The sequence below is a fragment of the Corvus brachyrhynchos genome, unplaced genomic scaffold (assembly GCF_000691975.1).
Source record: "Corvus brachyrhynchos isolate BGI_N302 unplaced genomic scaffold, ASM69197v1 scaffold80, whole genome shotgun sequence".
In the NCBI taxonomy this organism is placed as follows: Eukaryota; Metazoa; Chordata; class Aves; order Passeriformes; family Corvidae; genus Corvus; species Corvus brachyrhynchos.
In genome coordinates this window covers 12,787,624-12,813,733 of record NW_008236769.1, presented here as the reverse complement: position 1 = coordinate 12,813,733, position 26,110 = coordinate 12,787,624, and the positions used below count along the sequence as shown (strand labels likewise).

Below are 26,110 nucleotides of genomic sequence, written 5' to 3'. Positions count from 1 at the left end.
TGAGGTCTGGCTCTGCTGTTGCTCCTGGCACCAGCGTTACATATCAGCTCCATAAATAATTTGTTCATCCAGGTCTCTACCAGCACCCGCAGCAAATCTTTGCATCTTTCTTACAAGCTCCAGGCTGATGCTCAGGGTACGTTTTTCAGAGGGTTTCTGAGATGGGCAGCTTGATGCTCTCCAGCACAGCAGAGACAGGCACTGCAACCTTTGCCTTTTCACCATTCTCCTCCTTCTGGCACCTTTATGGGGTCTAATTTTTTGTGCTGGCCTCCCACGCACTTCATAAAAGACGCACATTCAAGCAGGCTTTGTGCCCGGAACGCAATTAAACATCCAACTGTCCGATCTGTGTGGCCAAATCTGCAGTGTTCCCGGGGCTTCTCAGGTGCAGGTTCACACTGGTTCATCAGGTTTCCATAGGGGGGAGGAAATGTAATTTAGCTCTTTCAGTCTTAGTCATTGAAAATAAAAGGGGAGTAAGTGAAGCTTGTCTCTGGCTATAGGAATGGCAGACAAACCAGCCATGATTCTTTATCTAAAAGTGAAATTTGCAAGTGAACAAGGCATTATAATTGATGCAGATTTAAAGATTTAAGGTGAGGCTATTCTGTGTTTTGTTTGAATGACAAACCTTATCTCGCTTTTCCCATCCCCTCCCTTTTTCTTCCCTTGCACAGCAAAATGCTAAACAATCATTTCTTCAGGCCCAGTCCTCAGAACTGCCATTCCCTACAACTTCAGCAGGTTTTTTTTGAGCAGCTGGAGGTGTTTAGCAAGCCTGAAAGAAATCCCTCCATCAAACCTTTCTTTCATCACAAGCTGACCACAGAAATGTCACAATACCTGTGAGGAGCGGTTTCGCTGTGTGCTCTGGCTCAGTCTGTGCCACTAACAAAACACTATATGTGATGAAAACAACCCAAAATCACAACACAGAAAATAACTATCTTCTCTACTGAAGATAGATCAGGTGTGTTTAATTCCAGAACAGAATCAAACTTAAGCTCCGGACTATTAACAGTGCACCCTGCTAAACTGGCAGTGCCTTTCATCATAAAGCTGTGGCCTGTGCCCATCAGTACCTTCCCAGGGCATGCCTGGCATGGCTTTGGGAGTAGCAGGAATTCCTAAAAGTCAGAGCCAGCTCTGGCTCCCTCCATGGTCCTCCTGCACTGTCTGAGCAGGCTTTGCATCCGCAGGGAAGTCTGGCCCCTCCTCATGCTGCGCACCAGGGCTCACCAAATACACACACCTGCAGTTTCATAGTATGAAAAGCCATCTGGATGGGATACACAGCCTTGGCAATGATTTTTGGACACTTTGTGTCTTAGGCCTAAAGGCCACACATGGGCCCAGAGGAAACCACAGCACCACAGACCTTCTGTACATAGCTGGCTGTGCCACTTTTCTTTGGGGCTGAAAACACCATCTGCTCTGTTGTATTTAGCAACATAGTTGTCACCATGGAAAGGAACAATTTCACCTCCTAGGACTTGTCAGGGGGCAAAGTCTTAAACTATAAACTCTGTTATTGAGTTTAACTCTGAATGTGAAGTGCTAAAAAACACAGTGTAAGACTTGGTCTCTTTGTTGAGGCAGAGAGAACAGGGAGGTTAGAAGATGGACAGGAATGGCTGATGGCCCAGAAGTAATCTTGGATGAACAGAAAAGTAAAGAAAAATTATTTTATAGCACTGCTACTAAATGGCAGCCTTTAGCATACTAAAGCACTGTGTCGTAACTGTGCGAGGGAGGTTCCTCACCCACCGAGATGGATCCATGTAGAGTTGGATTGTTCATCTCTCTCACACCAGCTCCTTTGCATATAGCTGGGCATTGCATTGCCTTTGCCCCTCAGCTGTAACTAGGCAAGGAAAAATAAAGTGTGTAGAAGAATAAAAGCTGCAAAACCACTCAGACTTCAATCAAAGCAAGAGACCGCTTGGAGCAAGGAGCTCTAGGTCCTCCTGTTAGATTTGCATTTTCCAACTACTGCAGAGGAAAATGAGATCTCATCTGACTGAAGGCAACACTGTCCACTGGAATGTCTGACTGCACAGAGACACAGATGAGCCTTTGATGGATTAGCTCAGGTTTGAAAGAGGTGCACAAGGATGGAAACAACACATTGGAGAAGAGGTGGAAGCTAAGCACACCTTGGCAAACTGAGCTCTAGGGGTTTTTTCTTATAACTAGGAATTGTTGAAATTGCTCTGAAAATGCTCTGTTGTATATAATAAAAGGACAATTTCACTAAGCGAGTGGGTCAACCTCACTAGGTTATGTACCTTAAGAGTGACAAGGGCCCAAATCATGTTGGGATAACAAGATTTAAAACAATCCTCTAGGAAAAGTGCTTACTTTTGGTCAGTGCATTCAGTGAAAAGCAATTCCTATTGCACAAGGACAGGAGGAGGTGGAGGTGAAAGGCAGGGATCTACAAGGATGCCCAGGAGCTGCATCCAGCACCTCACTGTTTCTCCAGCTTGCAGTTTTCCAAATGACTGTCATCTTCCTCCTTGCTCTGCCCTCCATGGTTGTTGGAAGCCCCTTCTGTCCCATTTTTCTACCCTCTCAAATATCCCTACTGCCCTACCCTCTCATTTACTGAGAAATATCATCAACAGGTCTTTTCTCCACTTCTCTACATCCTTAATACTGCCAAGTAAACAAAATAAACCAAGTGCAGCATCCTCACTGTCAGAATCTCTGAAGCACCAGGCCTGTGAGTCTGAAGTGTTATAGGACAGTTATAGGACAGAGACAAAGAAAATAAACTCTGGCACACTTCTGTGCAGCTGTTTTGTATTAATTGTTAAACTGCGTGATACAAAATGCAAAGATATATTTGATTTAGTGGGCAGATCTCTTCTGAGTAAGAAGCTTATAGATTTAATAAAGAGTCAGTTTTTAATTATATTTTCTATTTTATTTGTTATATATTCATTATGTTTTCAATGCTTGAAATGAGATTCAGAGAGAACATGAGAAAAACTTGGTTTGGGTGTTTATCTGAAGAACCAAAAGTCTGAAAACACACTTTGAACTAACATTTGCAGAAGTTCTGCCCAACCTTTCAGCTGCTAAGATTATTAATGCAAATTAAAGCAATACTGATATTTTCATTCCAGTTTGAAAATAAAGGCTGATGAGAAGTCCCATTAGAGACCAAAACTAGCTACCTACTGTTTGCAGCAAACACTAGATGGGATATTTTTCTGAGAGAAGGGGAAGCACCAGTACAGGACAGCCTGCTCACTTGTCTGGTTTAGAGCAATCTCAAGCCTTTGCATGCTGGTAATCTTCCCAACTCAGCTCCAGATGTTAAGGCTGGCTGGCTGGAGGGAGGAAGGGAAGATATGGAGAAGAAAATGCACCAGATATCCAAGAATATCCAAGAGAAGTTATGCAGTCTCGGACATTCATAAAAGATGGGAGCTTGCCAGCTCCTCCACATATGGGATGGAGATTTGAAAGTGGGAAACAGCTGCTGTTGTCCTGTGCTGCCTCCTAGGCCATGGAACTTGTGCCAGTGGTCCACCACAGCCAGAGATGGAGAAAGACCCTCAGTGCAGAAACCCAGTTAGATGGTGGAGCTAGAGCTGACAGAGGACAATCTCATCCAGGAGAATCATCCCTGACCACCAGACTATGTCAGACCCCTGACAATGACAGCTGGGCTCCTCTTACACCCACTGGGATGATGTCAACCACCTTCTTGGGGAAGCACTGATACGTGAAACTCACGTGTGACTGTCACACTGTCACATGCATTACAGCAAGAGTTTCCTGGATCCCCCTCTATGACTGATTAGATTTTATGTTTCCCCAGACATCTCCAGAGGGAATGTGGGCCTTTGTCCAGCTGCAGTCCCATGTCCCAGCTCATTTCACAGGCAGCTCAGGCTGTTACTGTGCTACCCCGGGATGTTGAAATCTTGCACCACACACTGCACTTTGATGTGGCATTGGCACAGGGAGGATGCTCCCCTCCAGCAATGCACAGAGTGAAACTATGCAGTGAAATGCCGAGTCCAGGCAGGGTCAGGATGGATTCCACGGCTTTTGTGCTGCCTCCTCTTCACTTTTCCCTTCCTGTAGCAATTATTACTCATCAGCACAGATTAACAATTGCACAAGCAAACCCTCAGAACAAATGAAATCAGGGCCAAGGGCCAATCTTAGTCAGTAGGGCTCTGCCACTGACTTTAAATGGGATTGGGATTTAGCCCTGCAGCCTTTCCCTGTGTTTCCTCTTTTTATCCATTCATGTGCTGCACATGTGTAGTTCTCTGGCAGCTCCTCCAGCTTTGGGATGAGGCACTCACAGGTACAAGCTCCAAAAGTTGCACCCATAACCTTCTGGCATTCTTCTCCACCCACTCCCTGGCCCTGGCTTTCTTCTAAGAGTTGTTCCAGCCATTTTATGATATCTTTTAAAAGGTAAGAGAATAAAGACAAAAATAGCTCTCAATCCATTCATATGGGTTTCTGTTGGGCTGTGAATAATTTAAGGTCTTCTCACCTCATCTCTTGTTTATCTCGTAGCCTTGGGCCTCATCTGCATGAAAGAGTTGCACCCATCCAAGTAGATGTTAATTTAAACCAATTCATTAAACTAATACAAACCCCGGAGCAAGCAGAGGGAGGGATGCTCCCCTGTTAAACCCAGGCTCCTATCGGTTTGCTTTAATCTGGTGAGAAACTAAACCAAAGTAAGGAGCGCCCATGGACAGGTTCGCTCTGGTTTTACTGAGCACATGGAACAGAGCAATGCAAATCATGCCAGGGAGTTCTCACTGGCAGAGCTCTGCTGCTCACTCCCTGCAGGGACAAGCTCAGACATTCAGCAGAGATTGGAACCACCAAAAAATAGTCATGAGCCTTCGACATACAGCCAGCCTTGAGCTGGGCTGTGTTGTGGGGGTGTCACACCTCTCACCCAACCCAGGGCTCTGTTGCAGGTCTGCACTTCGTGGCCAGTGCCCCTGCAGGTAAAAAAGCCATACTAGTGTTTTCATACTATGGTTAACAGGGGCTATACAAGAAGCCAGGTAAAGTGTAGGTCACCTGGAAAAACTGCAATGCCAGTGAGAGCTAAAAACTGAAAGAATTGCAAGGAACACCACCCCAGAGTCACACAGAAAATCACTATTCAATGAAAACAAACCCAAAAAGGAAAGAGGGGAGGGATGGGACTGGAACATTTCTGCTTCGCAGCTCTGCCCTCTTTTCAGGGAGTGGAAAGGACTAAATCCCCTGTTGTCAATATTGAATGAGGATTACAAAGAACATGAAGCCAGACTTCTCTCACGTGTGCCTAGTGGGAGGATGAGAGGCAACAGATCCAAGCTGCATCAGTGAAATCCCAATCAATATTAAGAAGTTACTTAATGATGAGAGCAGTTAAACAGGAGGTCAGAGAGGTCGTATCTCCATCCATGGATATAATCAAAATTAAACCATACAAGATGCTGAGCAACCTGATCTAATGCAGAAGCTATCTGTCTTCTGAGTAGGGTGGAGGTTTGATCTGGTGGCTTTAAGTCCCTGTCAATTTAAATTATTCTGTTTTATTCCAGTAAAATTTCTTTTCTGAAGCCAGCTTCCCCCATGTTCCAAAGTCACACAGCTGGTAAATTCACCTGGCTATTACCCAGTTGTTCACTCTTCCTGAAGAGAGAAGGCAAAAAGAAAATATTAAGAGACCTGGCTGTCTGCAAAATGGTGCCAATCGGTGCAGTACAATTCCATGGGGCAACACAGAAGATTTTCCATCAGAAAAGTGGAAGTGGGACACTGGAAACCTACAGAAAGCTTCTTAGCATCCACCTCCCTGCTGAGTGGGTCACACCGAGATGTCTTGGCTCCAGGGGCTCCTCTAGGCTTGGGAAGTTACTGGAAGTTTTGCTAGTGGTGATAATATCATTTGGCTTTCCCCTGCATTGGTGAGCACTGGGAGTCGGGGTGGAGGTGGCTGCTGGCTGGTTCTGGCACTTCAAAGCTGCACCAGTAGCACCACACCACGGTACCTACGCCTCTAGCAGCAGCCACAGCGCCCAAATTTCCATCACTGTGAGTGCTCAAGGCAGGAAGAGAGACAGAGTCACTGTTAATATGGGCAAAACCCCTTAGGCTATGCAGGGGCAGCATAAATATAACAAGATCCTCATTATTTAAGAGAGGAGAAAAACAGAGGAATGATTTTGCAAGAGGTATATAGATTTTGCCAGTACTTGAATACTTTTGGATTTGTTTTGATTTCTATATATACACACATTCTAGGAAAAACATTTGTGTTGTTTACATTAATTTTTCATAATACTGGAGAAATCCTGCAGGATCTGCTTTGTATCACTATAGTTCTTTTCATTCAAGGATCTTTTATCAGTTATCATGCCAAAGCTTTCATGGGTTCAAAGACATGAAAAATAAATTTCCAGGAGGAAGGCATGCCAAGTGCCACGAAACACAAAAGCATGATATCTAACTCAGGAAGCCTTTAAGCCATGGATAGCTGGAAATTGGGATAGCATGCCAGAGAAATCTCAGCATGTACTGCTGTCCTTGTCTTCTGTTCCAGCACCCAGCACAAACAGGACACTGGCTATGTGCTGTCTTCATGTTCTCAGCCTGATCCTCACATCTCTGGTCAAAGTGATGGTGGGTGCTCCCTTGGTTTCACTCATCTGCTCTCCCTAGGAATTGACTCCTGGGCTTTGTCCATGCTGCAGGACCCCTTTGTCCCCACCCCTCGCTCACACCGACCCTTTGCTGTGCTCACTCAGATCCCATCAAGATGCAAATGCCTCTTTTATTCCCCGTGTGCTTTTCTGCCAGCTCATGCAGGTGATGCATCCTGTGCCAGAGCTGGCCCACGGGAGAGGAAGGGAGAGCACAGCTGGAAGCAGACAGAAGAAGAAGGAGCTTTTCCCTCTCCATGATCTGCTGTTCACTCTGCCTGTGCCATAACAGAACTTCTGCCTTTGGGCACAGCTCCACCCCTCCTGAAGATTTACTGTACATCTCCAGTGCACTCTCAACCTCCTGCTCCCCCATTTTTGCACAGGCTCTGGCTCTTTTTGTGACCTTCACTGAGCTGAACCAACTGGCTGATGCCCCAGTTACTTGGCCTAAAAAGGGGTCTGACAACTACAAATGGTGGTATAAACGTGGCAGGCCCATGTGGTTGTCTTGAGGTCTCCTCCAGCCTTAAATGATGTTGGGCATTACTTAGACCTTGTGACAGCTGTTGAATTTGACTCACCTCTTCCACCCCACTCCCTGAAACAGATGTGGTTGTAAATTACAGCCAGATTAGAAGGATCAGTGAAGACCATAAGAATACAAGAGCAACTAACAGGTTGTAAATTCTGTTGGGTTGTGACTTATGCAAACCGTGGCTCTGACCTTCAGCACAGTCCTGAGTGTACGTGCAACATGGACAGAAGAGGAGTCTGCTCTGCTGCACTTCTTTGACAATCCAAGATAACTGTGAAGGACGACAGAGCAAGTGCCCAGAGATCTCAGAGAGCTTCCCAGAAGTCTGCTGATAATTGCTGTGAGATGCATCACAGCCATCCTCACCTTGCCCCTGGATGTTCATGGGAGATGCTGAAGTCCATCAAATCACAACTGTAAATGCAAGAATTCAAATCTCAGCCCCCAGATGGGCCAGGAGGGGCCATCTGAAGCCCTGTGTTCAGAAACCATATTCAGTAAGTCCACCAGACCAGCAGCCCAGCATAGTTAACACACTGCTATAGCCTAGAGTGGGAAATCAGAGGCAGAAAACCTGGTATAACACCACTTGGATTACTTCTCTGTCACAGGTGGTGTTTGTGGTCTTCGCAAACACCTAATCTGGGAGCCATCTGGAGTCAGTGGGAGGTTTCCATTTACTGCAGATCTCGTATCAGACCAGTTATCTATAAAGCATTGGGATATGGGCATCTTTCAGTTCTTGAAGTCTATAGAACTTGCTGCCTTGGTCAAATTTGTACAGATACTGAAGTTGATTTCTAGTGTGATGCTTAGGCATAGTTGAGGGGAGAGGGTTCTTAGAGAAGGAATCTTAATAAAATTACTTTTAAAAGTATAAAAGTGTTCCTCCTATTGCCAGGAAAATCATAGTTTTTCATACTCCATTGGTCTGAAGACAAGTTTTTATTTTTTGAGGAAGTACTGCAGAAAGTCAACAGAGGCTTTAAGAAATTATTCTTTAAAGGGTAGGTAGTTGTCACTGCGCTGTCTTTGTTTGGTTAAAGAGATTAGAACTCAGGCAGTGGTAAGTTTTGCATGGCAAAAAGACACTTCAGATTTCTATTTACAAGAGACCTCTCTGTATTTTATGTCTGCTCCATTAAATATGCCCATCCCAATACAAGAGATTAACACACTGGACATAGAAGATAAAATATATTTCATTTGTATTTAAGATATGGTGCAGTTATTGCATGCTCACAGCTGTAAAATAAAGAAAATAAATGAGGATATAAAAAGTTTCTCCCAGTCACATGCTGACAGAACAAGAACCTGTATCTCATTTTGTTTGGACAGCAGGGGAAAGATGAGAGGGGGGCAGCCAGAGCAGCTGCAACTAACTATGTCTGTTTCAAATTCAGAACAAATCATCTTCTTGGTGTAATTCCCGACAAATAATTTTCTTGTCCAACAATTTTTAGGTTGATCCTGCAGGACTGCTGGGATAATCATCCTGACACTGCAGATAACGGGATTGTGATCATAAATCTTGAGATTCAAGTACATTCACCATGGTTGAGTGACCACCAGCATTTTGAGGGAATGAGAATATTTTTCCCCTGAAAAGATGACGGCATGAAGGGCACATATGCAGAAAGTGAAGCCTCGCAAATACAGAACAATGCATCATCTTTATTTCAATTTGCCATGCACTCCTTATCATTTCACCCACATTCTGCCCACTAATCAAGAGGAAGAGGCTTGGCTGGTGCAACTGGTTCTGGATAGATCTATTTGTGGCTGTTGCTATTGCAGCAACAGCAAAATTGCTTTTTTTATAGAAGAATCTAGGCTCTGTCACAGAACATAAGTGACTTACTCTGTGAACAATTATTTTTATCTACAGAGTGAAAGAACCTTTACTCCAGACTGGTCATGTGTGGGGCTATTCCAGTCATGTACATGTAAGTGATGAAGGGAAATAACACTTCATTATTTGGCCCTGCTTGGTACAATTCTGCCTTTTTTCAGAACAGGACAGATCAAGCATTTAAGTAATATTAGTATTACAGAACTATGGAGCTGGGTTTTTTGTCTTTTGAAGATAGTTTGTCTTCTGCAAGCAAAATGAGAAAAAAGTACGAAATAGTACCGAGTTGTTTATCAATATAAAACACTCAGCTGATGAGATGCACTAATCCACAGCCAAACCCTGACAAAGGCCCAGCTGACTCCTATTTAAGCCACCACCTTACTCCACAGCTTTTATATGTCAAATCCCTGACAATACCTACAATTTGAGCCAATTCCACAGTTAACCACAGCCCTGCATATCCATGGTGATCAAAAAAATGCTCACCTTCCAAAATGTGAGGAATCTGACATTAATAAAGGTGTGCTGCTCCCTGCTAGGCAATGTATGAGCTGACCAGATGTGCCACATTATATCACTTGCAAACTGGCAGCATCACAGGGCAAGTGTGTTAACTGGGATACTGCTGTGAGAAGGTGAAGGGGATGTCTGGATTTACTTTCTTCCCCAAGGACCTCTCCAGCAGACAGCATCTTCTCCATTGCACATAATTCTCTTTTACTAGAAACACCTGGTAGGTCTTGTAATTCCTGTCCTCATGTTGCAGTGCTCTCCCCTCTCACATCACTGTCCTCCTCAGGCCACACAAGACACCCTCTTTAAAAGAACACAGAGCTAAAAAGCAGAAGAGGAAGCAGACGACTCCCCAAAAACCAGAGCAAGGCTATAACCTGTACTGCAGCCTCAGCCAATGAGGTCTAACAAGGAGTCCCCCTTTGTTTCCATTTCCCCTGGACTGCAGGATGCTGGAAAAGCAAACAGACCTCTACAAATCACTGCTGCTGCACAGGATGCCCAAGTTTTTCTGGAAAAAGTTGGTTAAGTCAGTGAGTTAACAATTTGTTCCAATTACAACAGTGACCTAGAGTACAGCAAAAGCTTCTTACCTTCCTCTCTCTGCAATTGCAAAGCTCATGCACCAGGACCCTCATACCCTTGCTGCATGGTTTATATATTCTGTGTGCGTGGGAGTGAGTGCTCAGGGATTTGGGAAGGGAGGGGGAAAGGGGGAAGAGTCCAAACAAAACATTTAAATGTAATTCCTTTGATGGTGCAGCTGTGAGAGGGCAACTGAGATGATTTTGCTTTATTTCAGAAGCTGCATAGTTTTCCTGTCCTTTATTAAATAGAAATCATGTTTCCATGGCCAGGCTCTTCTCAAGTCAATCTCTCCTGCCTGCAGAGCAGACCTTGGCTCTAAATTCCCACACAACTGATGCTTCATTTTCCCCCCTTCTTATGACCCTGTCTCCCACCTTCTCTCCCAAGCATGGCATACAAGAAATATTTCCCAACCAGAGCAAACAGAACACTACAAATGAACCCTATTTGCTTTGCAAGAAAACTGCGCAATAGCCCCCAAATGAGAACGATGAGTTGGGGCGTTGGAAACCCTTGCAAGGCAAGTGGCTTCCTAGTTCATTCCTAATTCCTTTATGTGCTTGTGCACTCCTTGACATGGTGGCATGAATCCTGGTCTCCAGGGCACAAGGAGCACAGAGCAGACCCAGCTCAGGGTGATCCAGCAGCATCAGGAGTTGTGGCAGTGCAGGTGGATAAGGGAGCCGTGCTGCTCCCCATCCATGTGGCTCCTCCAAGAGCACGGATCCCTGATGACTTCAACACCTCTACCCCAGGCTTTGCATGGAGCAGGGACCTCTCCGCCTGCTGTCAAACACCTGCCCTGTCAGACAGGAGCAATGGCACTAAGTGGCTTCATGGGGATGTCTTCAGAACAGAATACACTGCAAGGCAGTTCCTGCGCTCCAGCCTTGCCTTCCGTGAACCTGCAGCCCCCAGCTCATACGCCATCCAGCCGTGTCCCTTGGTTAAACCAGGAGCTAAGGTGACACAGTGCTGCAGCACCGGGCTGGTGGCACTGGACAGCAGATAAATGACCACAGGCAAGGCAAGGAGTCAGTACCTGCAGCGTTCTGTGGTTTTATTGCAGCGGCAGTAGGGGGCAGGCAGGGGAGGGTTGGAATTCTGTTTTACCCTCCACATTCAACAACGTACATGAAGGTTTTTCAATCCCTCTTCCAGAATAAATAGCACAGTTGAGCCTTTCCTGGAAGGGCTAAACCATTCAGAAAGAGCAAAGAAAGGAGAGAAGGCGAAGCTTCTCCTCAACTGCTGACAAGCAGTGGTGTGACAGGCCTGACGTGATTACGGAGCACAAGCTGGACGCCCTCCCTCCCAAACCATTCATCCTCATCTTCCCAGCCCAGCAGCTGGCTCCCTGGCTGTGCTCCCCACCACCTCTGTCTGCATGGTTACTGTCACGTCTGTGAAAACAAGAAACTTGTGTCACACTCTGAGCTGCATCTCAGAGCATCCCAAGCAGGGGGGGCACAGGGAGGGACAGTGTTACCTAGGAGCTCTGGGATTTTCTCCGATAGACTTGGTTCATTTTCTCTGAAGCTTCTGTGTTTTCTTTTTTCCCCTTTCGCCCCACTTCTCTCAATGGTCTGGTGCCCTCGGAGAGTCCAGGAGCAGACACCAGCTGGCCCTAGCAAAGGCCACATCCCCCACTGCCTGTGTTGTTCTCTCCAGCTCGCCTATATGGATCCCTTAATTGCATGCATGTCTTTCAGGCTATTCTCCATGCATGAGCTGTCAGCAAAACCTTGCTGGAAACACTGGAATTTCACATTTTTCATGGAGATTTTCCATATCAAGTGGGCAGTTTCACATTTTCCATGAAATTCCTAATGACTAGAAAAAAAAAAAATACAGCCCCAGTGTTTGGAAGGGCTTGCTCAGCTTGCCTTCGGGCACCATTTGCGTGTTAAATGCATGTGTGTGAATTTACTTAGCATATCATTTCAGGGATGGGATTGGAATTTTTTTTTTTTTTTTGTTGTAGATGACAGGAGAGAAGCATGCATTCATCCGTTCATTCATAAACCCAACTTGTGGCACGGCACACTGGGGAAGGGATCTTTCGCATCATTTTTAAAACAGAGAGAGTGCAAAGCCCTGTCAACTGACAATATCCATCCAAGCTGTCATTGCCAATCACTTGAATGGACTGCAGCAGAGAGTATTTTCCACAATGAGATACCAATGGGGGTGACCATTAGGTCAGGAATCTTATTTTCTCAGCTCACCAACCCCTGCAAATAAATTCTCACCAAAAGGAGAGAAAAGCCTCATTGATTTGACAAGCGATCAGACACCACAGTTGTCATTTTCCCAGCAGTTGCTGGCATATTTTTTTGCCTGGTGTGTGAGATATGAATTTTGTGACTTAACCTATCAAGCTCTTAAAGGGATCATCCCTTTTTTATCTGCATCCTAGTGAAAAGGAGAACTCACAGCAGCAAGACTCCGAAAGCAAAACACTGTTCTGAGCTTTAATACATTATTAGCTGATTTACAACAAAGTTCATACAGGGGCTCTACTTTGCTGTTAATAGTCAGACATACTTAGTTGTCCTGCAAGAATGTGGGTTTTTCCCCCTCATCAATACCCATTTTAATTTGTAAAACACATTTTTATAAAGTTGCTGGTGTTGTTCCCTTATGAATGCATCAAGCCAAACCAAGACAGGCTACGAGAGCAAGAAAAACCACATTCTTCAATGAAAGAAGTCACATTTTCAGGTCTCAGTGTTCTTAGAGACACGAGTTTTCATAACTTTTAAAAATATCACATTATTATTAAAAAAAAAAAACAAACCCAAACAACTTTATGCTGAATTCCAGCAAAGGGCCAGATTCTACCAGTGGATCCAGTGAAACAGATTGGTGCTGGCAGACATTATATGTGGTATACATTATTCCATGCTACCAAAATCCACTTCACCTCTTCAAACTAGAGATTGAAAATTCATGTCAGATTTGCTATGGAGTTTTTTGGAGGGAATATCTTAGCATCACCCAAAAGTAATTTATTTACTGATGTAAAAACAGACTTTGTGATGTTTTTACAGGAAGGTTCTTTGGGAATCTTTTCTGACCATGAGGAGACCCTGGTCCCCAAATAAGAACAGGGAAGTGAGTCCCTGGTTTAGCTGCCTTCCCACTACAGGCACATAAAGGATGTGAATCCAACTCCCCCAGAGTGACAGTTTCGCTTTTTTCATTAAAAACAAAAGTTTGGTCTATAGATATTTTTTACACCATGAGAAGCTTGTCCCTGCCCAGTTGTAGACACTTTTTGAGGAGCTCACCATCTGCTTGAACACAACTACTTCCACTGGACTGGATTATGATTTGCAAAACCTTCAGTTCCATCCATCCAGCCCTTTAGTTCCCAACAGTAAAACTGCACTAGGTCTCACTTAGCCTATGGCATTATTATAATACAGAGAAATAATGGGATCCACTCATACTGGAAGCACTTCTGTCAACAATTCAGAAGATTTTTAAAGTGTTATATATATATATAAAATATTTTCATTCCAATAATTGATGTATCTATATTTACTATTGGAGAGGAGAACATGAAAAGTCAGAATGTTTCTTTACAAGTATTTTAAAGAATGGTCAGAATTCCATTAAAAATAGATTAAGGATCAGGTAAAGCCTCATCTCTGTGCCTTACACATGGTCTACCATCAAGATTGTTGCTGCCAGTTTAGTTTCTCCAGTAAGAATGAGAGAAAGGAGTTTTATGATCAAATGTCAGAATAATAGTAATTTATTATTTTGGTAAATTGACAGGTCACTAGACTTAGTATCAAATTCTTCTAAGCACTATCAGGCCATTCTTTGTTAACCAATACTGCACATTTCTTACTAGTCTTATCTTTGGAGTACATTGTTCCAGAAATTCTACCAGCATATGAAAGCATGAGTCTTGCCTCCAGATAAGCCTGGCTGGCTTAATTTTCTTTAAATTCAAGATAAGTGCTCTAGTGCAGGGGCCAACCAAAATGACATTTTATTCCTGATATACCTATTAATTCTATCTTTGCCATGTCCTTGCAATACAATATTCAGCTGCTCACGGCATGAGCAGTCTCTAGGTAGGACTGGCTCTCTATTCCTTTTTCTGATGTTCTTTCCTTTGTGCACACACGTGGTAACCTCACCAACACGCTCCTCTCAGCTGCTGCTAATTCCCTGCTACGTTTTCACATCCAACACTCCAACTACCAGGTGTAATTTTAACTCAGACAGCAACGCTTTCAGAGCACTGGGGGCTTAGTAGGTGTACGAGACAAACACTTTCTAACACATGTCAAGGAATATGGATTCCATGTTCAGGAATATTCTGAAACCAGTCAGCTGTGGATAAAATCCTGAAATTAATTTTCCCTGGGAAATCTCAACTCCTCAGGAAAAAATAGTTTTCTGTTCTTCACAAAAGTGAAGTTCAAACAAATAAGCATTTTCAGATACTTTAGGATTTTAAATGCAAGCAGGCTCGTACTGTCTGTCAGGAGGAGTTTTTCTCCCCCCTGAAGTCCATTTTTCCTCTGCTGTTAAGTTACTATTATCTTCCATTCCTTGTAATAATGGGCTTAAGATCAAGTGAAACTGGAAATGGAATGAACAGTGAGAGATGACAGACTTGAGGGGCTTTATTGGGACTATGGGTTGCTCCTGAGGTCAGAATCAGTAAGTATAATTAGATTCCTGGCATTTACAACAAATGTAAAGCAACTCAGAGCTCCCTTTTGTGTGCCTGTAATTAAACATGCACTTTTACTGCCCTCTGCAGTGCTCCAAAGTATCTTTGATTCCAGCACATGAAAGTGGAATCAAAGAGCAGGCCCAAATCTTCATCTCTATATGGCACTCATATTTCTGAAAACAAAGTATTTCTCAGCAGAAATGGAATAGCCCCTTTCTAAAGAAACACAAAAGGGAACGTTGTTTTTGCAAATAATTAGAGCCATTCCTGTACCTCCCAGAAACTTTCTCAATAGAGGCTTGGATAGATAGAAAGGTCCCAACACAGACAGCTGGGCCCCACTTTAACCCACAAAATAAGTTCCAAATTTCCACTCAAAGTGAAGTTATTTCTGGAGTGTATGAATCAGCATTTTCTGGATAAATTAGTTTTCTCTTGTGCTTAAACACAATCCAAGAGGTAAGTGACCAGCTCAAAGAGTGAACAGGAGTGGTAATCAAAAAATACAGTGGGGGGCCAGCAGTGGCAGATGCTAAATCTTGGTTCCTAGCATATTTTGTATTTAGGTGTTACTCAGATACCACAAAACTAAATACTACACAACTAGAGTAAATTCTGCTCAGCATTACCGCTTTATCTCCTAACTAAAGTGTATATATTACATCCTAACTACACTGTTTTCCTTGAAAGTAAAATGGATTTTTGACACTGCACAAAGTAATTTTAATCGCTTAACTATTTATATAATATTTTGGCAAAATTCTCCCTAGTTGTCAGGAAGCACTCAAACTTAGTATTCAACAGATAGCAACCAATTTTCTCACATTATGAGAAACCATATAGAAGAAGAAAACACAGAAGAGCAAGAACTTCCAGTAAGGTCAAAATTCTTTCAGAATGGCTCTTTTTACCAGTCCAGTTTTGATAAAGAAGTTTCCCAGCTTTCCACACAGATCCATCCTCAGGCATACGTAGTTGCTCTCCATATGCTCTTATTTACATTAAGAGCACAATAAAACAGATAATCCTGAAAATAACTTCAGTAAATACTTGCATGAACAGAAAGTTGTTTGAATGGTATTTTGGACTTAAAAATGGATTCATGGAAGAAAGCTGATTTTAGCTTGGCTTCCTTAGAGCATTAAATTGTTGTACTGGCAAGTCTTTTCCAAAATCTCCGTCCTGCCCACTTTCTAATTTTTGGACTGGCTGTCCAGGTACTAAACAGAAAGGTAAATATGTTCCTTAAGGTTATGTGACAGCAGCTGAGTAATGAAGGAAGACCCAATTAATGCCCAAGTGAGGGACAAGCTGGGACAGCTCAGGCCTTTAGCGTTCTGCTTGCCACCTTACCCACACACATGTACCAATGGCCCAGTCAAAACAGATGGAGCTTTAAATTAGCCACAGCCACAACTGCTGTCAGCCAGGCATGGCATGAGGATGCTGAAAGGGGACAGGGCTTGGTGTGAAGGGAGTAAGAGAAACACAAACCAGAAGGCACAGGTCTATAAAAAGCAGGGCTGACAGGTTCTGCTGCCTACAGAACAACCTGCTCAGTTTCATTTTTAGAGGAATTTAACCTAATAAGGCTAAAATTTGACAGCAGTACTTGCCTGTTCTCCATCTGAAGCAAACTCCACTGCATGCAACTATGCACAACTGAACATATGGATATTATTTTTCCGTAAGATTCCTCTATTACCAAATACTGCCCTAAATGGATGGGGTTAGCCCACATTTAACCACTAGAGGGCTTAATTCTATCACAAAAAGACCCCGGTTGTTTTCCAATTCGGTGTTCAGTACCTTTGGAAAAACATCCAAACTGAGTGCTCTCTTTAAATACCAACCATAAAAGCTTAGTGCTCCGAGTAATTGAGGCAAAGGGGAATAATTTCAGTGAAGACACTACTGTGTACGGCCAGCTCCTTCAGGAAAAAGTAACAAATCTGAGCCTGTTTCACAAATAGCTACTGAACACAGACCAGCTACATTTCTAGTCTGGATCATACCCACCCTGTTCCTGGGTAAGAGTGCTGCACAGCACAAAACTGAAAGCTGAACAACACCTCAGATTGCTTTTAATGACACCAACAGAATTATCTGTAAACAAGCTGGAGCACAACACAGGAAAAGAAAACAAGGGATAAACTAGTAAAAAAAAAAAAAGGAACAGTGACATAGAACCTTACAGTGTGAAGCAGAAGTGACAGCACACTGAAAGGTGACAGGATAGTGCAGAGATGGAACAGAGTGAGTGCAGAACAGTGAGAAGCAACACCCATCTCAGCAGGGTGGGGTTGTGTTCAGGAGAGCACAGCTCAGAGACCAGGGCACAGGCAATGCTGAGAGCAAGAGGGTCATACCCCAAGGCCTTTGCTGAGAACCTTGTCTGAGTAGTAGCAGGTTAGCTGGATTAATATAAAATTATATTGCAGATTATGGACTAACCACTGAGAAGTTACTCTGCAGAATTTCAAAAGCATCTCAAGAGATTCAAAGGAGAATTATTTGTTGTGTACTCCATTATAACAGAACAGTACATCCCCGTTGTTTGCCTGGTATCTTTCTACAGGGCCCAGGGATTAGTGTTCTTCACAATGTTTTCCCCACATTCCACCCCGGAGCTGGATGCAGCATTCAAGGTGGGGTCTCACAAAAGCAGAACAGAGGGGGAGAATCTCCTCCCTTGCCCTGCTGGCCACGCTGCTTTTAGTGCAGCTCAGGGCACAGTTGGCTTTTTGGGCTATGAGTGCACATGGCTGAGTCACTTAAAGTTTCTCATCCACCCACCAACATCCACAAGTCCTTCCCCTCAGGGCTGCTCTCCATCTGTTCATACCCCAGCCTGCATTTGTGCTGGAGAGATTGTCCCAACCCATGTGCTTCCTTATTTTAAAACCAGGTGCAAGTAACTTTACCCTTCAGAAACCTCTAAACCATCTCCTGAATATCCACTGATCCAACCTGTTTGGGTAGCTACATCAGGATAGAAAAACTGTCTTTAAAAAAACAATTCTACTGGCAGTTCTGATACTCAGGTACAGACTGGCACAACAGAAATACTTAAGAACAACCAGAGACAGCATGGCCAGAAAATGTGACATGAGAAAAGCAATCTGGGGAGGACAGAGGGGGTTCAGTCCAGGTAGAAAGCAACTACCATTTTGCTGCCTTCTCTGGGAAAAATACATGTTAGGAAGGGCTGTCTCCTTAACATCAGAGTTTAGCACCAACCTTATCCCAATGCCACTGCTTCCTCTTGGAAGTTTCCCCATCAGATCAAGTTACCTGATTTCAAGAGTGCCTAACAAATTAGACAGCTGTAAGCAATATTAATTGCTAAGATAGTCCCTTGAGTCGATGAGTTTAAGTACAAGTGAGGTGACTGTAGAAAATGTAAAGAAGATTGAAGTGTTCACCCAGCTCTTCTAGCAGTTTTTCGTAGAGAACAGAACTTGGCAACCCGCTAATGGACAGCTACTAAGCTAAACTGTCTCAGATTCACTCTGGTGGCCTGCACACAAGTAAACAGATTTTAAGGTCTCCCTCAAAGCCAGAGGATGATGCTAACACAGATACATGCTGGCTTAGTACCAATATAAGACACTTGGCTTCCAGTACTTCCCTGCGTTTCATTATCCACAGAGCACTGCTAGCAGGAAATGAAGAGTCGCATGTAAAAGTAAACGCAGTTCTGTTTATTTTCCAGCAACATCCCACACAAAAGCAACAGAAACACGAATTGCTCTCAGCAGAAAATCTGTACAGTTGTTATCATTTACAACAGTTTTACATTTAAAACCAGCAAATTGAAAGTTAACTGCATTAATAAATGACTGATGACTATTTACAAATTTCAAATTAAGGCTACTGCTTCTGAAAAAAACATTATTGCTTAGACTTTACCATGTTGACCTCCAATTTCTTGAGGGTATTTAATTTCCAGTTGTTTCTGAAACATTTTTGCAAATAAAGTGGTTTTTTTTAAGGTAAGGTAGTTAATCTTACAGTAACTGCAGTAGATGGGTTTACTAGTACTAATCAGCCACATGGTTCAGCTACCACGTGCATTATTTCAAGTCAGACCTTTTAGAAGAGCCAGATGTAAAAGCAAGATAACAAAAAAAATATCTCCCTACTTGGCTTTTGATCTGCAGGTGGACAATTGAAATCATGTTCACAGTGGGGGGAAATTGGTGAGATCTTGCTGTACTATTTATAATTACTAGGGGATAGCACAGCCTTTGGCTAGTTTTCCTATTAAAAAAATCTGATATACATAAATTAAAAGTTAACAGGAAGTCACACAACTTAATTGCAATTTTACAGAAGTCTGGTCTGGAGAATATCTAGACCAACCACAACTTTGAGAACAGTCTTCAACTTTGCGTAAGCTTTCTTACTCTTAACAGATTAAGGATCAAGCTAACCTCTCAAATTTAAAAAAAACTTTCTCTAAAACAGTTTGCACAAGACTATTTAACTCACTGTATCAAATTCTTTCAGTGGCTCACTCAAACACACTTCCAAGTCAAATTCTCCTTCTGCTTGATAGTCAAGATGTCTAACTTTGGTGGGAGTGCCAGAACAGGTATCCTGGAAGGCAAAGGCAATTAATAATTACTAATTAAGTAGAGGTTATTAGTACAGGTAATTCAATTAACTTCTGTAATTCATTTAAACTGCCCTATAACAAAGGCTTAAAAATGCTTTAAAGGCCATATAAAACCCAATGCTAGCCTTATGATTAAAGAGATGTAGGCTTCTGCCCATCCAACCACATTTGAAGATACCTTGCAAGTGTTCTAAGGACATATATATGCAAACATTAAAACATTATGCAGATTTAATATTAATAAGAAAAACAAATCCAGTAAGAACAGCATTCCTAGATCTTTACTGCTGAGCTGTAGCAAGTGCTTTCTGGATATAAAAGGAGCCTACTTCTGTGTGACAAGGAAATTAGATATTGCAATCTAAAGTAGTATTTCAACTCTACATTACAGTTCATAACTGATTTGCTTTCAACAGAAATTTTCTTTTGTAGGCTATGAAAAAATGGGATATTTTTAATTTGAGATGATCATTTAAATTATAATCCTCTAAACCAAGACTACAGACAGATAATGGCTATAGCTGGAAAATACCTGAATTTAAAGACTGCTCAGCTTTTTAAACAGTCCCTAAACATAGTAGATGATGGAATTTGTCAGGTATTCAGGCTACTCTGGATATAACTCTAAGCAACGAGGCAATTATCAACAAATATTTATGCAAATGACAGATATGCTTACATTATTATCTTGACAGCTTGTTTGAGATTCAGTAGAATTGCTTCCAACAGATTCTGTCTCCATCTCACCAAGGTCAACTGGACAACTGTAAAATCATTTAGAATAATACAGCATAAACAAATTGATATTTTAGTGTTAAGCTGCAGTTTGTGGTGCAGTTCTGAAAACAATGGCCAGAGGAGAGCAAAGAGACCTACAGAGATCACAGGGACAGTGGTGGCAAAGTGGGGAGAGCAAACAGAACTGCAGGACAGCTCAGTACAGCCAAAATGGCCAAGGACTGAATGAAAAGTCTTGAGACTGAGTAGTGCAACTTGTCAAAGATGAAAACCCAATGCTCAAACAATGCCTCAATACAAATGTTACAGGAGAGGAAGGAATTTTTTTTCTCAGACAAGGTTTTCATCCATCTGGTTTTGCAAAGATTTAATACCCATTATCCCCAGAGCTAGACCCCAGCATCTGAAGGTAGTATTTCAACACCAATGCACACAGCAGGGCTCTGGCCAAAGTGCCAACTTCCCCTCACACTGATGGCAAGTAAAGGGAAGCTAAAAGGAAGCTTTGCTTTTAGATCCTATTGCTCTGCACTGGTTTTAAAATCAGCATTCCATCAAGGAAAAACACTTCTTTATTAACATAAAACTGCTTCCTGAGGAATTAAGTTCCATCTTTGTCCCCTTCATTCTCTAGTGCCATTTTATGTCGCATGTTGCCTGATCAGCTGTATTGCTTTCTATAGAAGAAAATAACTGGCTCATCACACTAAATCTTCTAGAGCTTGGACTGTGAACACTTGTGGCCATGCTGAGTTTAGTGGCACCTTGGGATGAGTTCACAGTTCTCCCTCTCTGGTCAAGAAACAACATTTTACAGCATTGTTCTTGAACTAGCAAGTGGGAAGGGTGAGGCAGGTTCTTGTACACTGGATTGGTCCAAGCTCAATATTCAGGAGACCTGTCATAGTGAGAACTCTCCAGCACTGCTCCTACCAGATAATTGGAAGACTGCCCTGAAATAATCAGCTCATGTTGATGGTGTGGTGATTTATTTTATAGAGCAGTGCAGAACTGGCTCTGCTTTCACCATTAAAAAAGTGAGGGATATGTATGTATGCCCTTCCAAGGACACTGGGCAAGTCTACTGCCACCAGCAAGGTTTGGGAAGCTATTGGATATTTTGACTGAGAAGGAACTAAACAGCACTAAGTGTGGACAAATAGTTAGTGAAAGCATTCAGCATTCAGACTTGTCTCAAAAAGAACTATGCTGGGAATAATGTTTATTTCTTAAACATGAGACTTCACATCATAATTTCTATAAAAGCATCTTGAATACTCTGTACATACATTTCCTGCAGATCACATCCTCCTTCAGTTGGTGGATCCCAGGAATGCAGTGCCACTTTCCACAGTTTAATTTGCTGGTCCCATGACCTACGGCTGTATTTCTTAAATTTGTTTGGAGTTTTGGGATGAACTCCTGGTATACGATGGCATCTATTCAGATATTAGACATGGAAAATTTATCAGTGTTTTATTCACACATACATAACATGGCTTTAAATGTAAAGACTGATTGTATTATTTATGAGAAAAGACTAATGTGCAATTCCAGCACTCAAGCAAAGACTTGCCAGCTTGATATGAACTTTAGTTTTTCTGACTACAAGTCAAAAAAAAAAAAAAAGGATTATCATTTATAGGTCTGAAAACCTCATTCCAAACTCAATTGCAACTGTAGCCCATTTTGTTTCATAATTAAGTCATGAGACAACTCACAGCAAAAAGCAGTTTCATTTCCTCTTGTTGACAACCAAAAGAACTTTCATTTCCATTTCTGCAGCATGAGGTATTTCTTCTATAGACTCATTAAAAAAAAAAACCCAAACCACATCTCAGTTCATTATTAGTGTGACCTAACAGTCGAAACATATCTTAAAAGTTCAATAGTTTCATTTGTAGATGCCTTCTATCTGCATGTGTATTGGATACCAAGTGTAGTACATCCATGTGCTTATAAAGAACATTTAGTTTTCCATAAAGCCAAGCAGCTTACCTAGGAACTTCTTTAATATATCTATCATATGCAATCATGTTTTTTCCGTAGTTTATCTGTTTTTGTCTTCTCATCAAAACCACCTCATCTGTCTCAAGTTCTGCTGTCACCGTGGACTCCTTTGAATCAGAACTGAAGAAAAAAAACATTTTAGGTTTGGGACTACTAGAAAACCAGTGACACTCAAACAAACCCACTTGTAAAAGACTATAAATAAATGTGTTAAAACTTTTCAAATAAATGCTCAGGGTGTTATTGAACTATGGTGTTGGAACAGACTTAAGATGAACTATTTTAAACTGTGTGGTTTAAGAAGCAACACTGTACAACGAAAATTCAGACCTATTTTCAAGATTTTCCTCAGCTAAGCTAGAAATTTAACCTACCTTCCTGAGGAGGACTTCCTTTCTCTTGAAAATTCATTTATCAGGAGTTTTCTTCTGTATCTGTAAGAGTTTAAATCAGTATTAAGAACATATGTCACAAAGAGAACATAAAGCACTGTCACAGCTCACAGTTGAATTAACTTCTCAGCAAAGCAGCAGCACTTGAGACACTGTAGAGGCCTTTCCACTATGAAATAAATATTTCAGTTTTCCATAAAGAAAAAATAAAAATACAAGGACTTTCTTTTCCTAATTGTTTTCCCTAAAACAACTTTTTAGAGCAATGATATTAAACAGTCATTAGTGAGAGGGTACTTCAAATATTTCAATCTAAGAGATTCAGGAAAAGCTTCTTCCAAAAGGGAGATATTTAGGGATACACATCCAATTTCCAGAGTTTTCCATGACATTCCTGCAGGACTTAACCCAAAGCTGATCTAAAAGCAGCAGACAAGAGGCTGAGGTTGGCCTGATTTTGCTACAAAGGTGAAGTTAAAAATACAAGTCAAAACAGATTCTATAAGACAATTTCCATTTCCCTTCCTTTCCCCACTTCATTTTAAACACCCAGGGGTACCTTGCCATTTCTTTGTTGACATTGGTCCTCATTTCATCTTCTTCCACTGCAGTTCCCCAGTCTGAACACCGGGAAAGGGGTCCAGGGCCTTCTGGTGTTGTAAAACTAGAAAGAAAAAAAAAATTAAGGCTCTGTGTTAAAAGCCTGGGTTATTGTATTTATCTCCCACACTCACAGCTTGACCCCTTAAACATAATTATTTACAGTACTCAAAATGGCCATAAAAATCTTGTGTTGTTCTATTAAAATTTCATCATTGCAAAATTAAGCATCAGTTGGGAGTTCCACCTTGAGGTTGTGTGGTTTGTGTTGGGTTTTCTTAAAATTTATGTAGGTATCTACAGAAACATAGCATAGATTGTTAACCCAGCCTGTGTTTTCAGTAACTTCCAGCTCGTGTCCTTCAGAAGATGGTATGTGAAATACCCGCTTTATTTATTCACTCACTTGTTTTCACTCCACTAAATGACTTAGCAATTATTTATATTTTCATGACTGCAGACTCATTAGCTATATAAGAGACAAAAATTAGAACACAGAATCAAGATGTAAAGGTAATTAATTAAAGTTACATGATAGCACCAGGAGTTTCTCTGTGTAAATATATGCCTACTAGAGAAGGCAAAGGCACAAAAATGTCCTTTTTTAGCTAGGAAACTGAGACTTACTATGGCTTTGCAAACTGGTTTAACAACTTTACTGCAGCCCATTAGCATCGAAAGCAGGTTCAGACTCTTGCAGGGGAATAAGCTCAGATCTTTTCCCAGCCATCTAGAGCTGCCTGCATTCAGATTATCCAATGTTTCCCATCTGTCCTCCTGATGACCAGTTTTCACTAAGTAAAACTCAAAACTGTATCCTACAGAGCACAGCTTTTTCAGTAGATCTCGAAATGCTCTGGAGACTTTCCAGGATTCTGTGCAAACATGTCCCTTAGAGTCAGGGAATTAGATCCATCTGCACTAAAACCACCTCCAACTCCCTCCCTGCTCCCAAAATGGTTTGCACAACTTTGAATGTTTTATTTAATTCAAACTAAAAGTTCAATTTAGTTGAAACCCAGTTACAAACTTGGCGAAATTAAAAATCCATAGCAAACAGTACAGGTCCCTCTGCAAAAATCTGTTCAAGCTCCAAGGATTTTTAACTTTTGCTTTTACTGATTTCTAGTTTTGCAGAGAACACAGGCCATGTTCAATTATTGCTCTCCTGTGGCAGAGAACAAACAGAATCCCAGTTGTTCTCAACTCCTGAGCTTTTTCCTCAACCCTGCGAGGTACCTTTTTATATGTTTGATTCTGCACCTGTGCTGTGATTATAGATGACCCAGCCTCCAACCTGATCTTCTTTACTTTTGAGAATTTTAATTTGACATGGTTGGATTGGCATAAACAAAAAGTAGTTTCAGCCCAATAAGAGAACAACTTCTCTCAGAGCTCAATCCAAACTGAAACCAGGAAATAAGTCTGCACAATTCAATACTGGAAGACACACAGAAATGTTGCTTGTTTACCTTGAAACTGACAAAACTATGTGTAAAGTTTCATTCTTGTACTGCTATTCAACCATGCTTCCTGGAATTAGTTTAAGCTACTCTGGATAGTGTAACTTGAGCCACTGACCAACGTGGTCCTTGTTGTCAGCAAAGGAAAACGGGTAGTTACAAGGCACAACCCACCCTGTTTTAGATTAGAAACCTTGATTCAATCAACTGGGCTGTGGCCACAACTCCCATCCACCGATCAAAGTGACTAAAGGGACTGTGGCATGAATAGCTCAGACTGCAAATGTGATGTAAAATAAGTCATTTAAGTCTAGCTGTGCTGGGAAACACGGAAGGCAGCGAACAGCAGTGTGACCATTATGGGGTGACCTCAAAACCGGATCCCCACACAAATGTGCTGAAATACAACACAGCTTCTCAAGGTGGTCTGTACTCCCTTCAGAAACATAAAATAAATGATTTCTAAGAATTGAATTTTTGTAATTTCTTTTTACAGTACAGCCTGTATTTACAAACATAATTAGCCTGTACGTTATTACTTCTTGATAAATGGCAGTAAACCAGCATGAAATAGAACATAAATTATCAAGAATGTATTTCAAGAGGTAAAAACGAAAAATGTTGACTCTTAAGAATGCCAAGATAAGGGCATTGCACTCGATCCTTTTTCCTCCTTTAAAACGAACTATTTGTGGCTGATGAGTGATTGATAAACAGGCAGGGCTTGGAAAACTGAGCTAAAACGGTTTTAGTTCAACAGCTCCTGGTGAACTGTCCACCTCCTCCTCACCTGTCCAGCCGGCTGTCCTCAGGCCTGGGCTTGTTTTCCTCAAACACGGAGGATTCGGGCTCGTTCTGCCTCCGCCGCTTCCCATCGGCGCCGCGTTTCCGCGCCTGGGCCCAGCGCGGGGGGTGCTGCGTGCTGGCGACAAACACAGCGACACACGAGGTGAGCACCCGGCTGGGCTTTAGCGCTTTAATCTCCCTCCGAGACCGCGGTTTTTTCCCGATTCCGCTCCCGCCAACGCAGCGAGGCGACGCCACTCGCTGCGGGCCCTCTGAGGGAGCTCTGCGCACCCCCCCCACCCCCTCAGAGAACTTCGCCCGCGGGACGGCGGGGAGCGAGAGCCGGACAGCGCGGGGGGAGCGAGGCCCGGCGCTGCCACCCCCGCCTCAGCCCGGAGGCCCTACCTGCTCTTCGTGCTGTCGTGCGGGCTCCGCTGGCGGAAGGACATGGTGCGAGGTATCCTCGGAAGGGAGGGCTGGACGCAGAGCCGGGCGGTGAAGGAGCTGAGGCGGGCGGTGAGGCAGAGCCGGAACGGGCGGTGAGGAAGCGCTGCCGCCCTCCCGCTCAGCACCTTCGCCTCTCCCGCCGGCGCGGGGCGACACCGCCCGCTCCGCCCC

The 26,110-nt window shown here is 42.6% G+C and overlaps 1 protein-coding gene and 1 long non-coding RNA gene across 2 annotated transcripts in view; one reads left to right on the top strand and one right to left on the bottom strand.

Annotated features, from left to right (window-relative positions):
* LOC108445084 overlaps positions 1-18,689 on the top strand; it is a 32,342-nt gene extending 13,653 nt beyond the window's left edge. The window contains exon 2 of the long non-coding RNA XR_001859837.1: positions 12,165-18,689. This is a non-coding gene — a long non-coding RNA (uncharacterized LOC108445084). The remainder of the gene's footprint in view (positions 1-12,164) is intronic.
* Positions 18,690-18,704: 15 nt separating this feature from the next.
* On the bottom strand, positions 18,705-26,104 carry SLBP (stem-loop binding protein). The gene is made up of 8 exons (XM_008645099.2): positions 25,898-26,104; positions 25,497-25,628; positions 23,203-23,307; positions 22,626-22,685; positions 22,240-22,371; positions 21,531-21,680; positions 20,183-20,267; positions 18,705-19,484 (listed from the first exon to the last, which is right to left on the bottom strand). The coding sequence occupies exons 1-8, from the start codon at positions 25,939-25,941 to the stop codon at positions 19,368-19,370; spliced, it is 825 nt and encodes a 274-aa protein (XP_008643321.1). The 5' UTR covers positions 25,942-26,104; the 3' UTR covers positions 18,705-19,367.
* Positions 26,105-26,110: the final 6 nt, after the last annotated feature.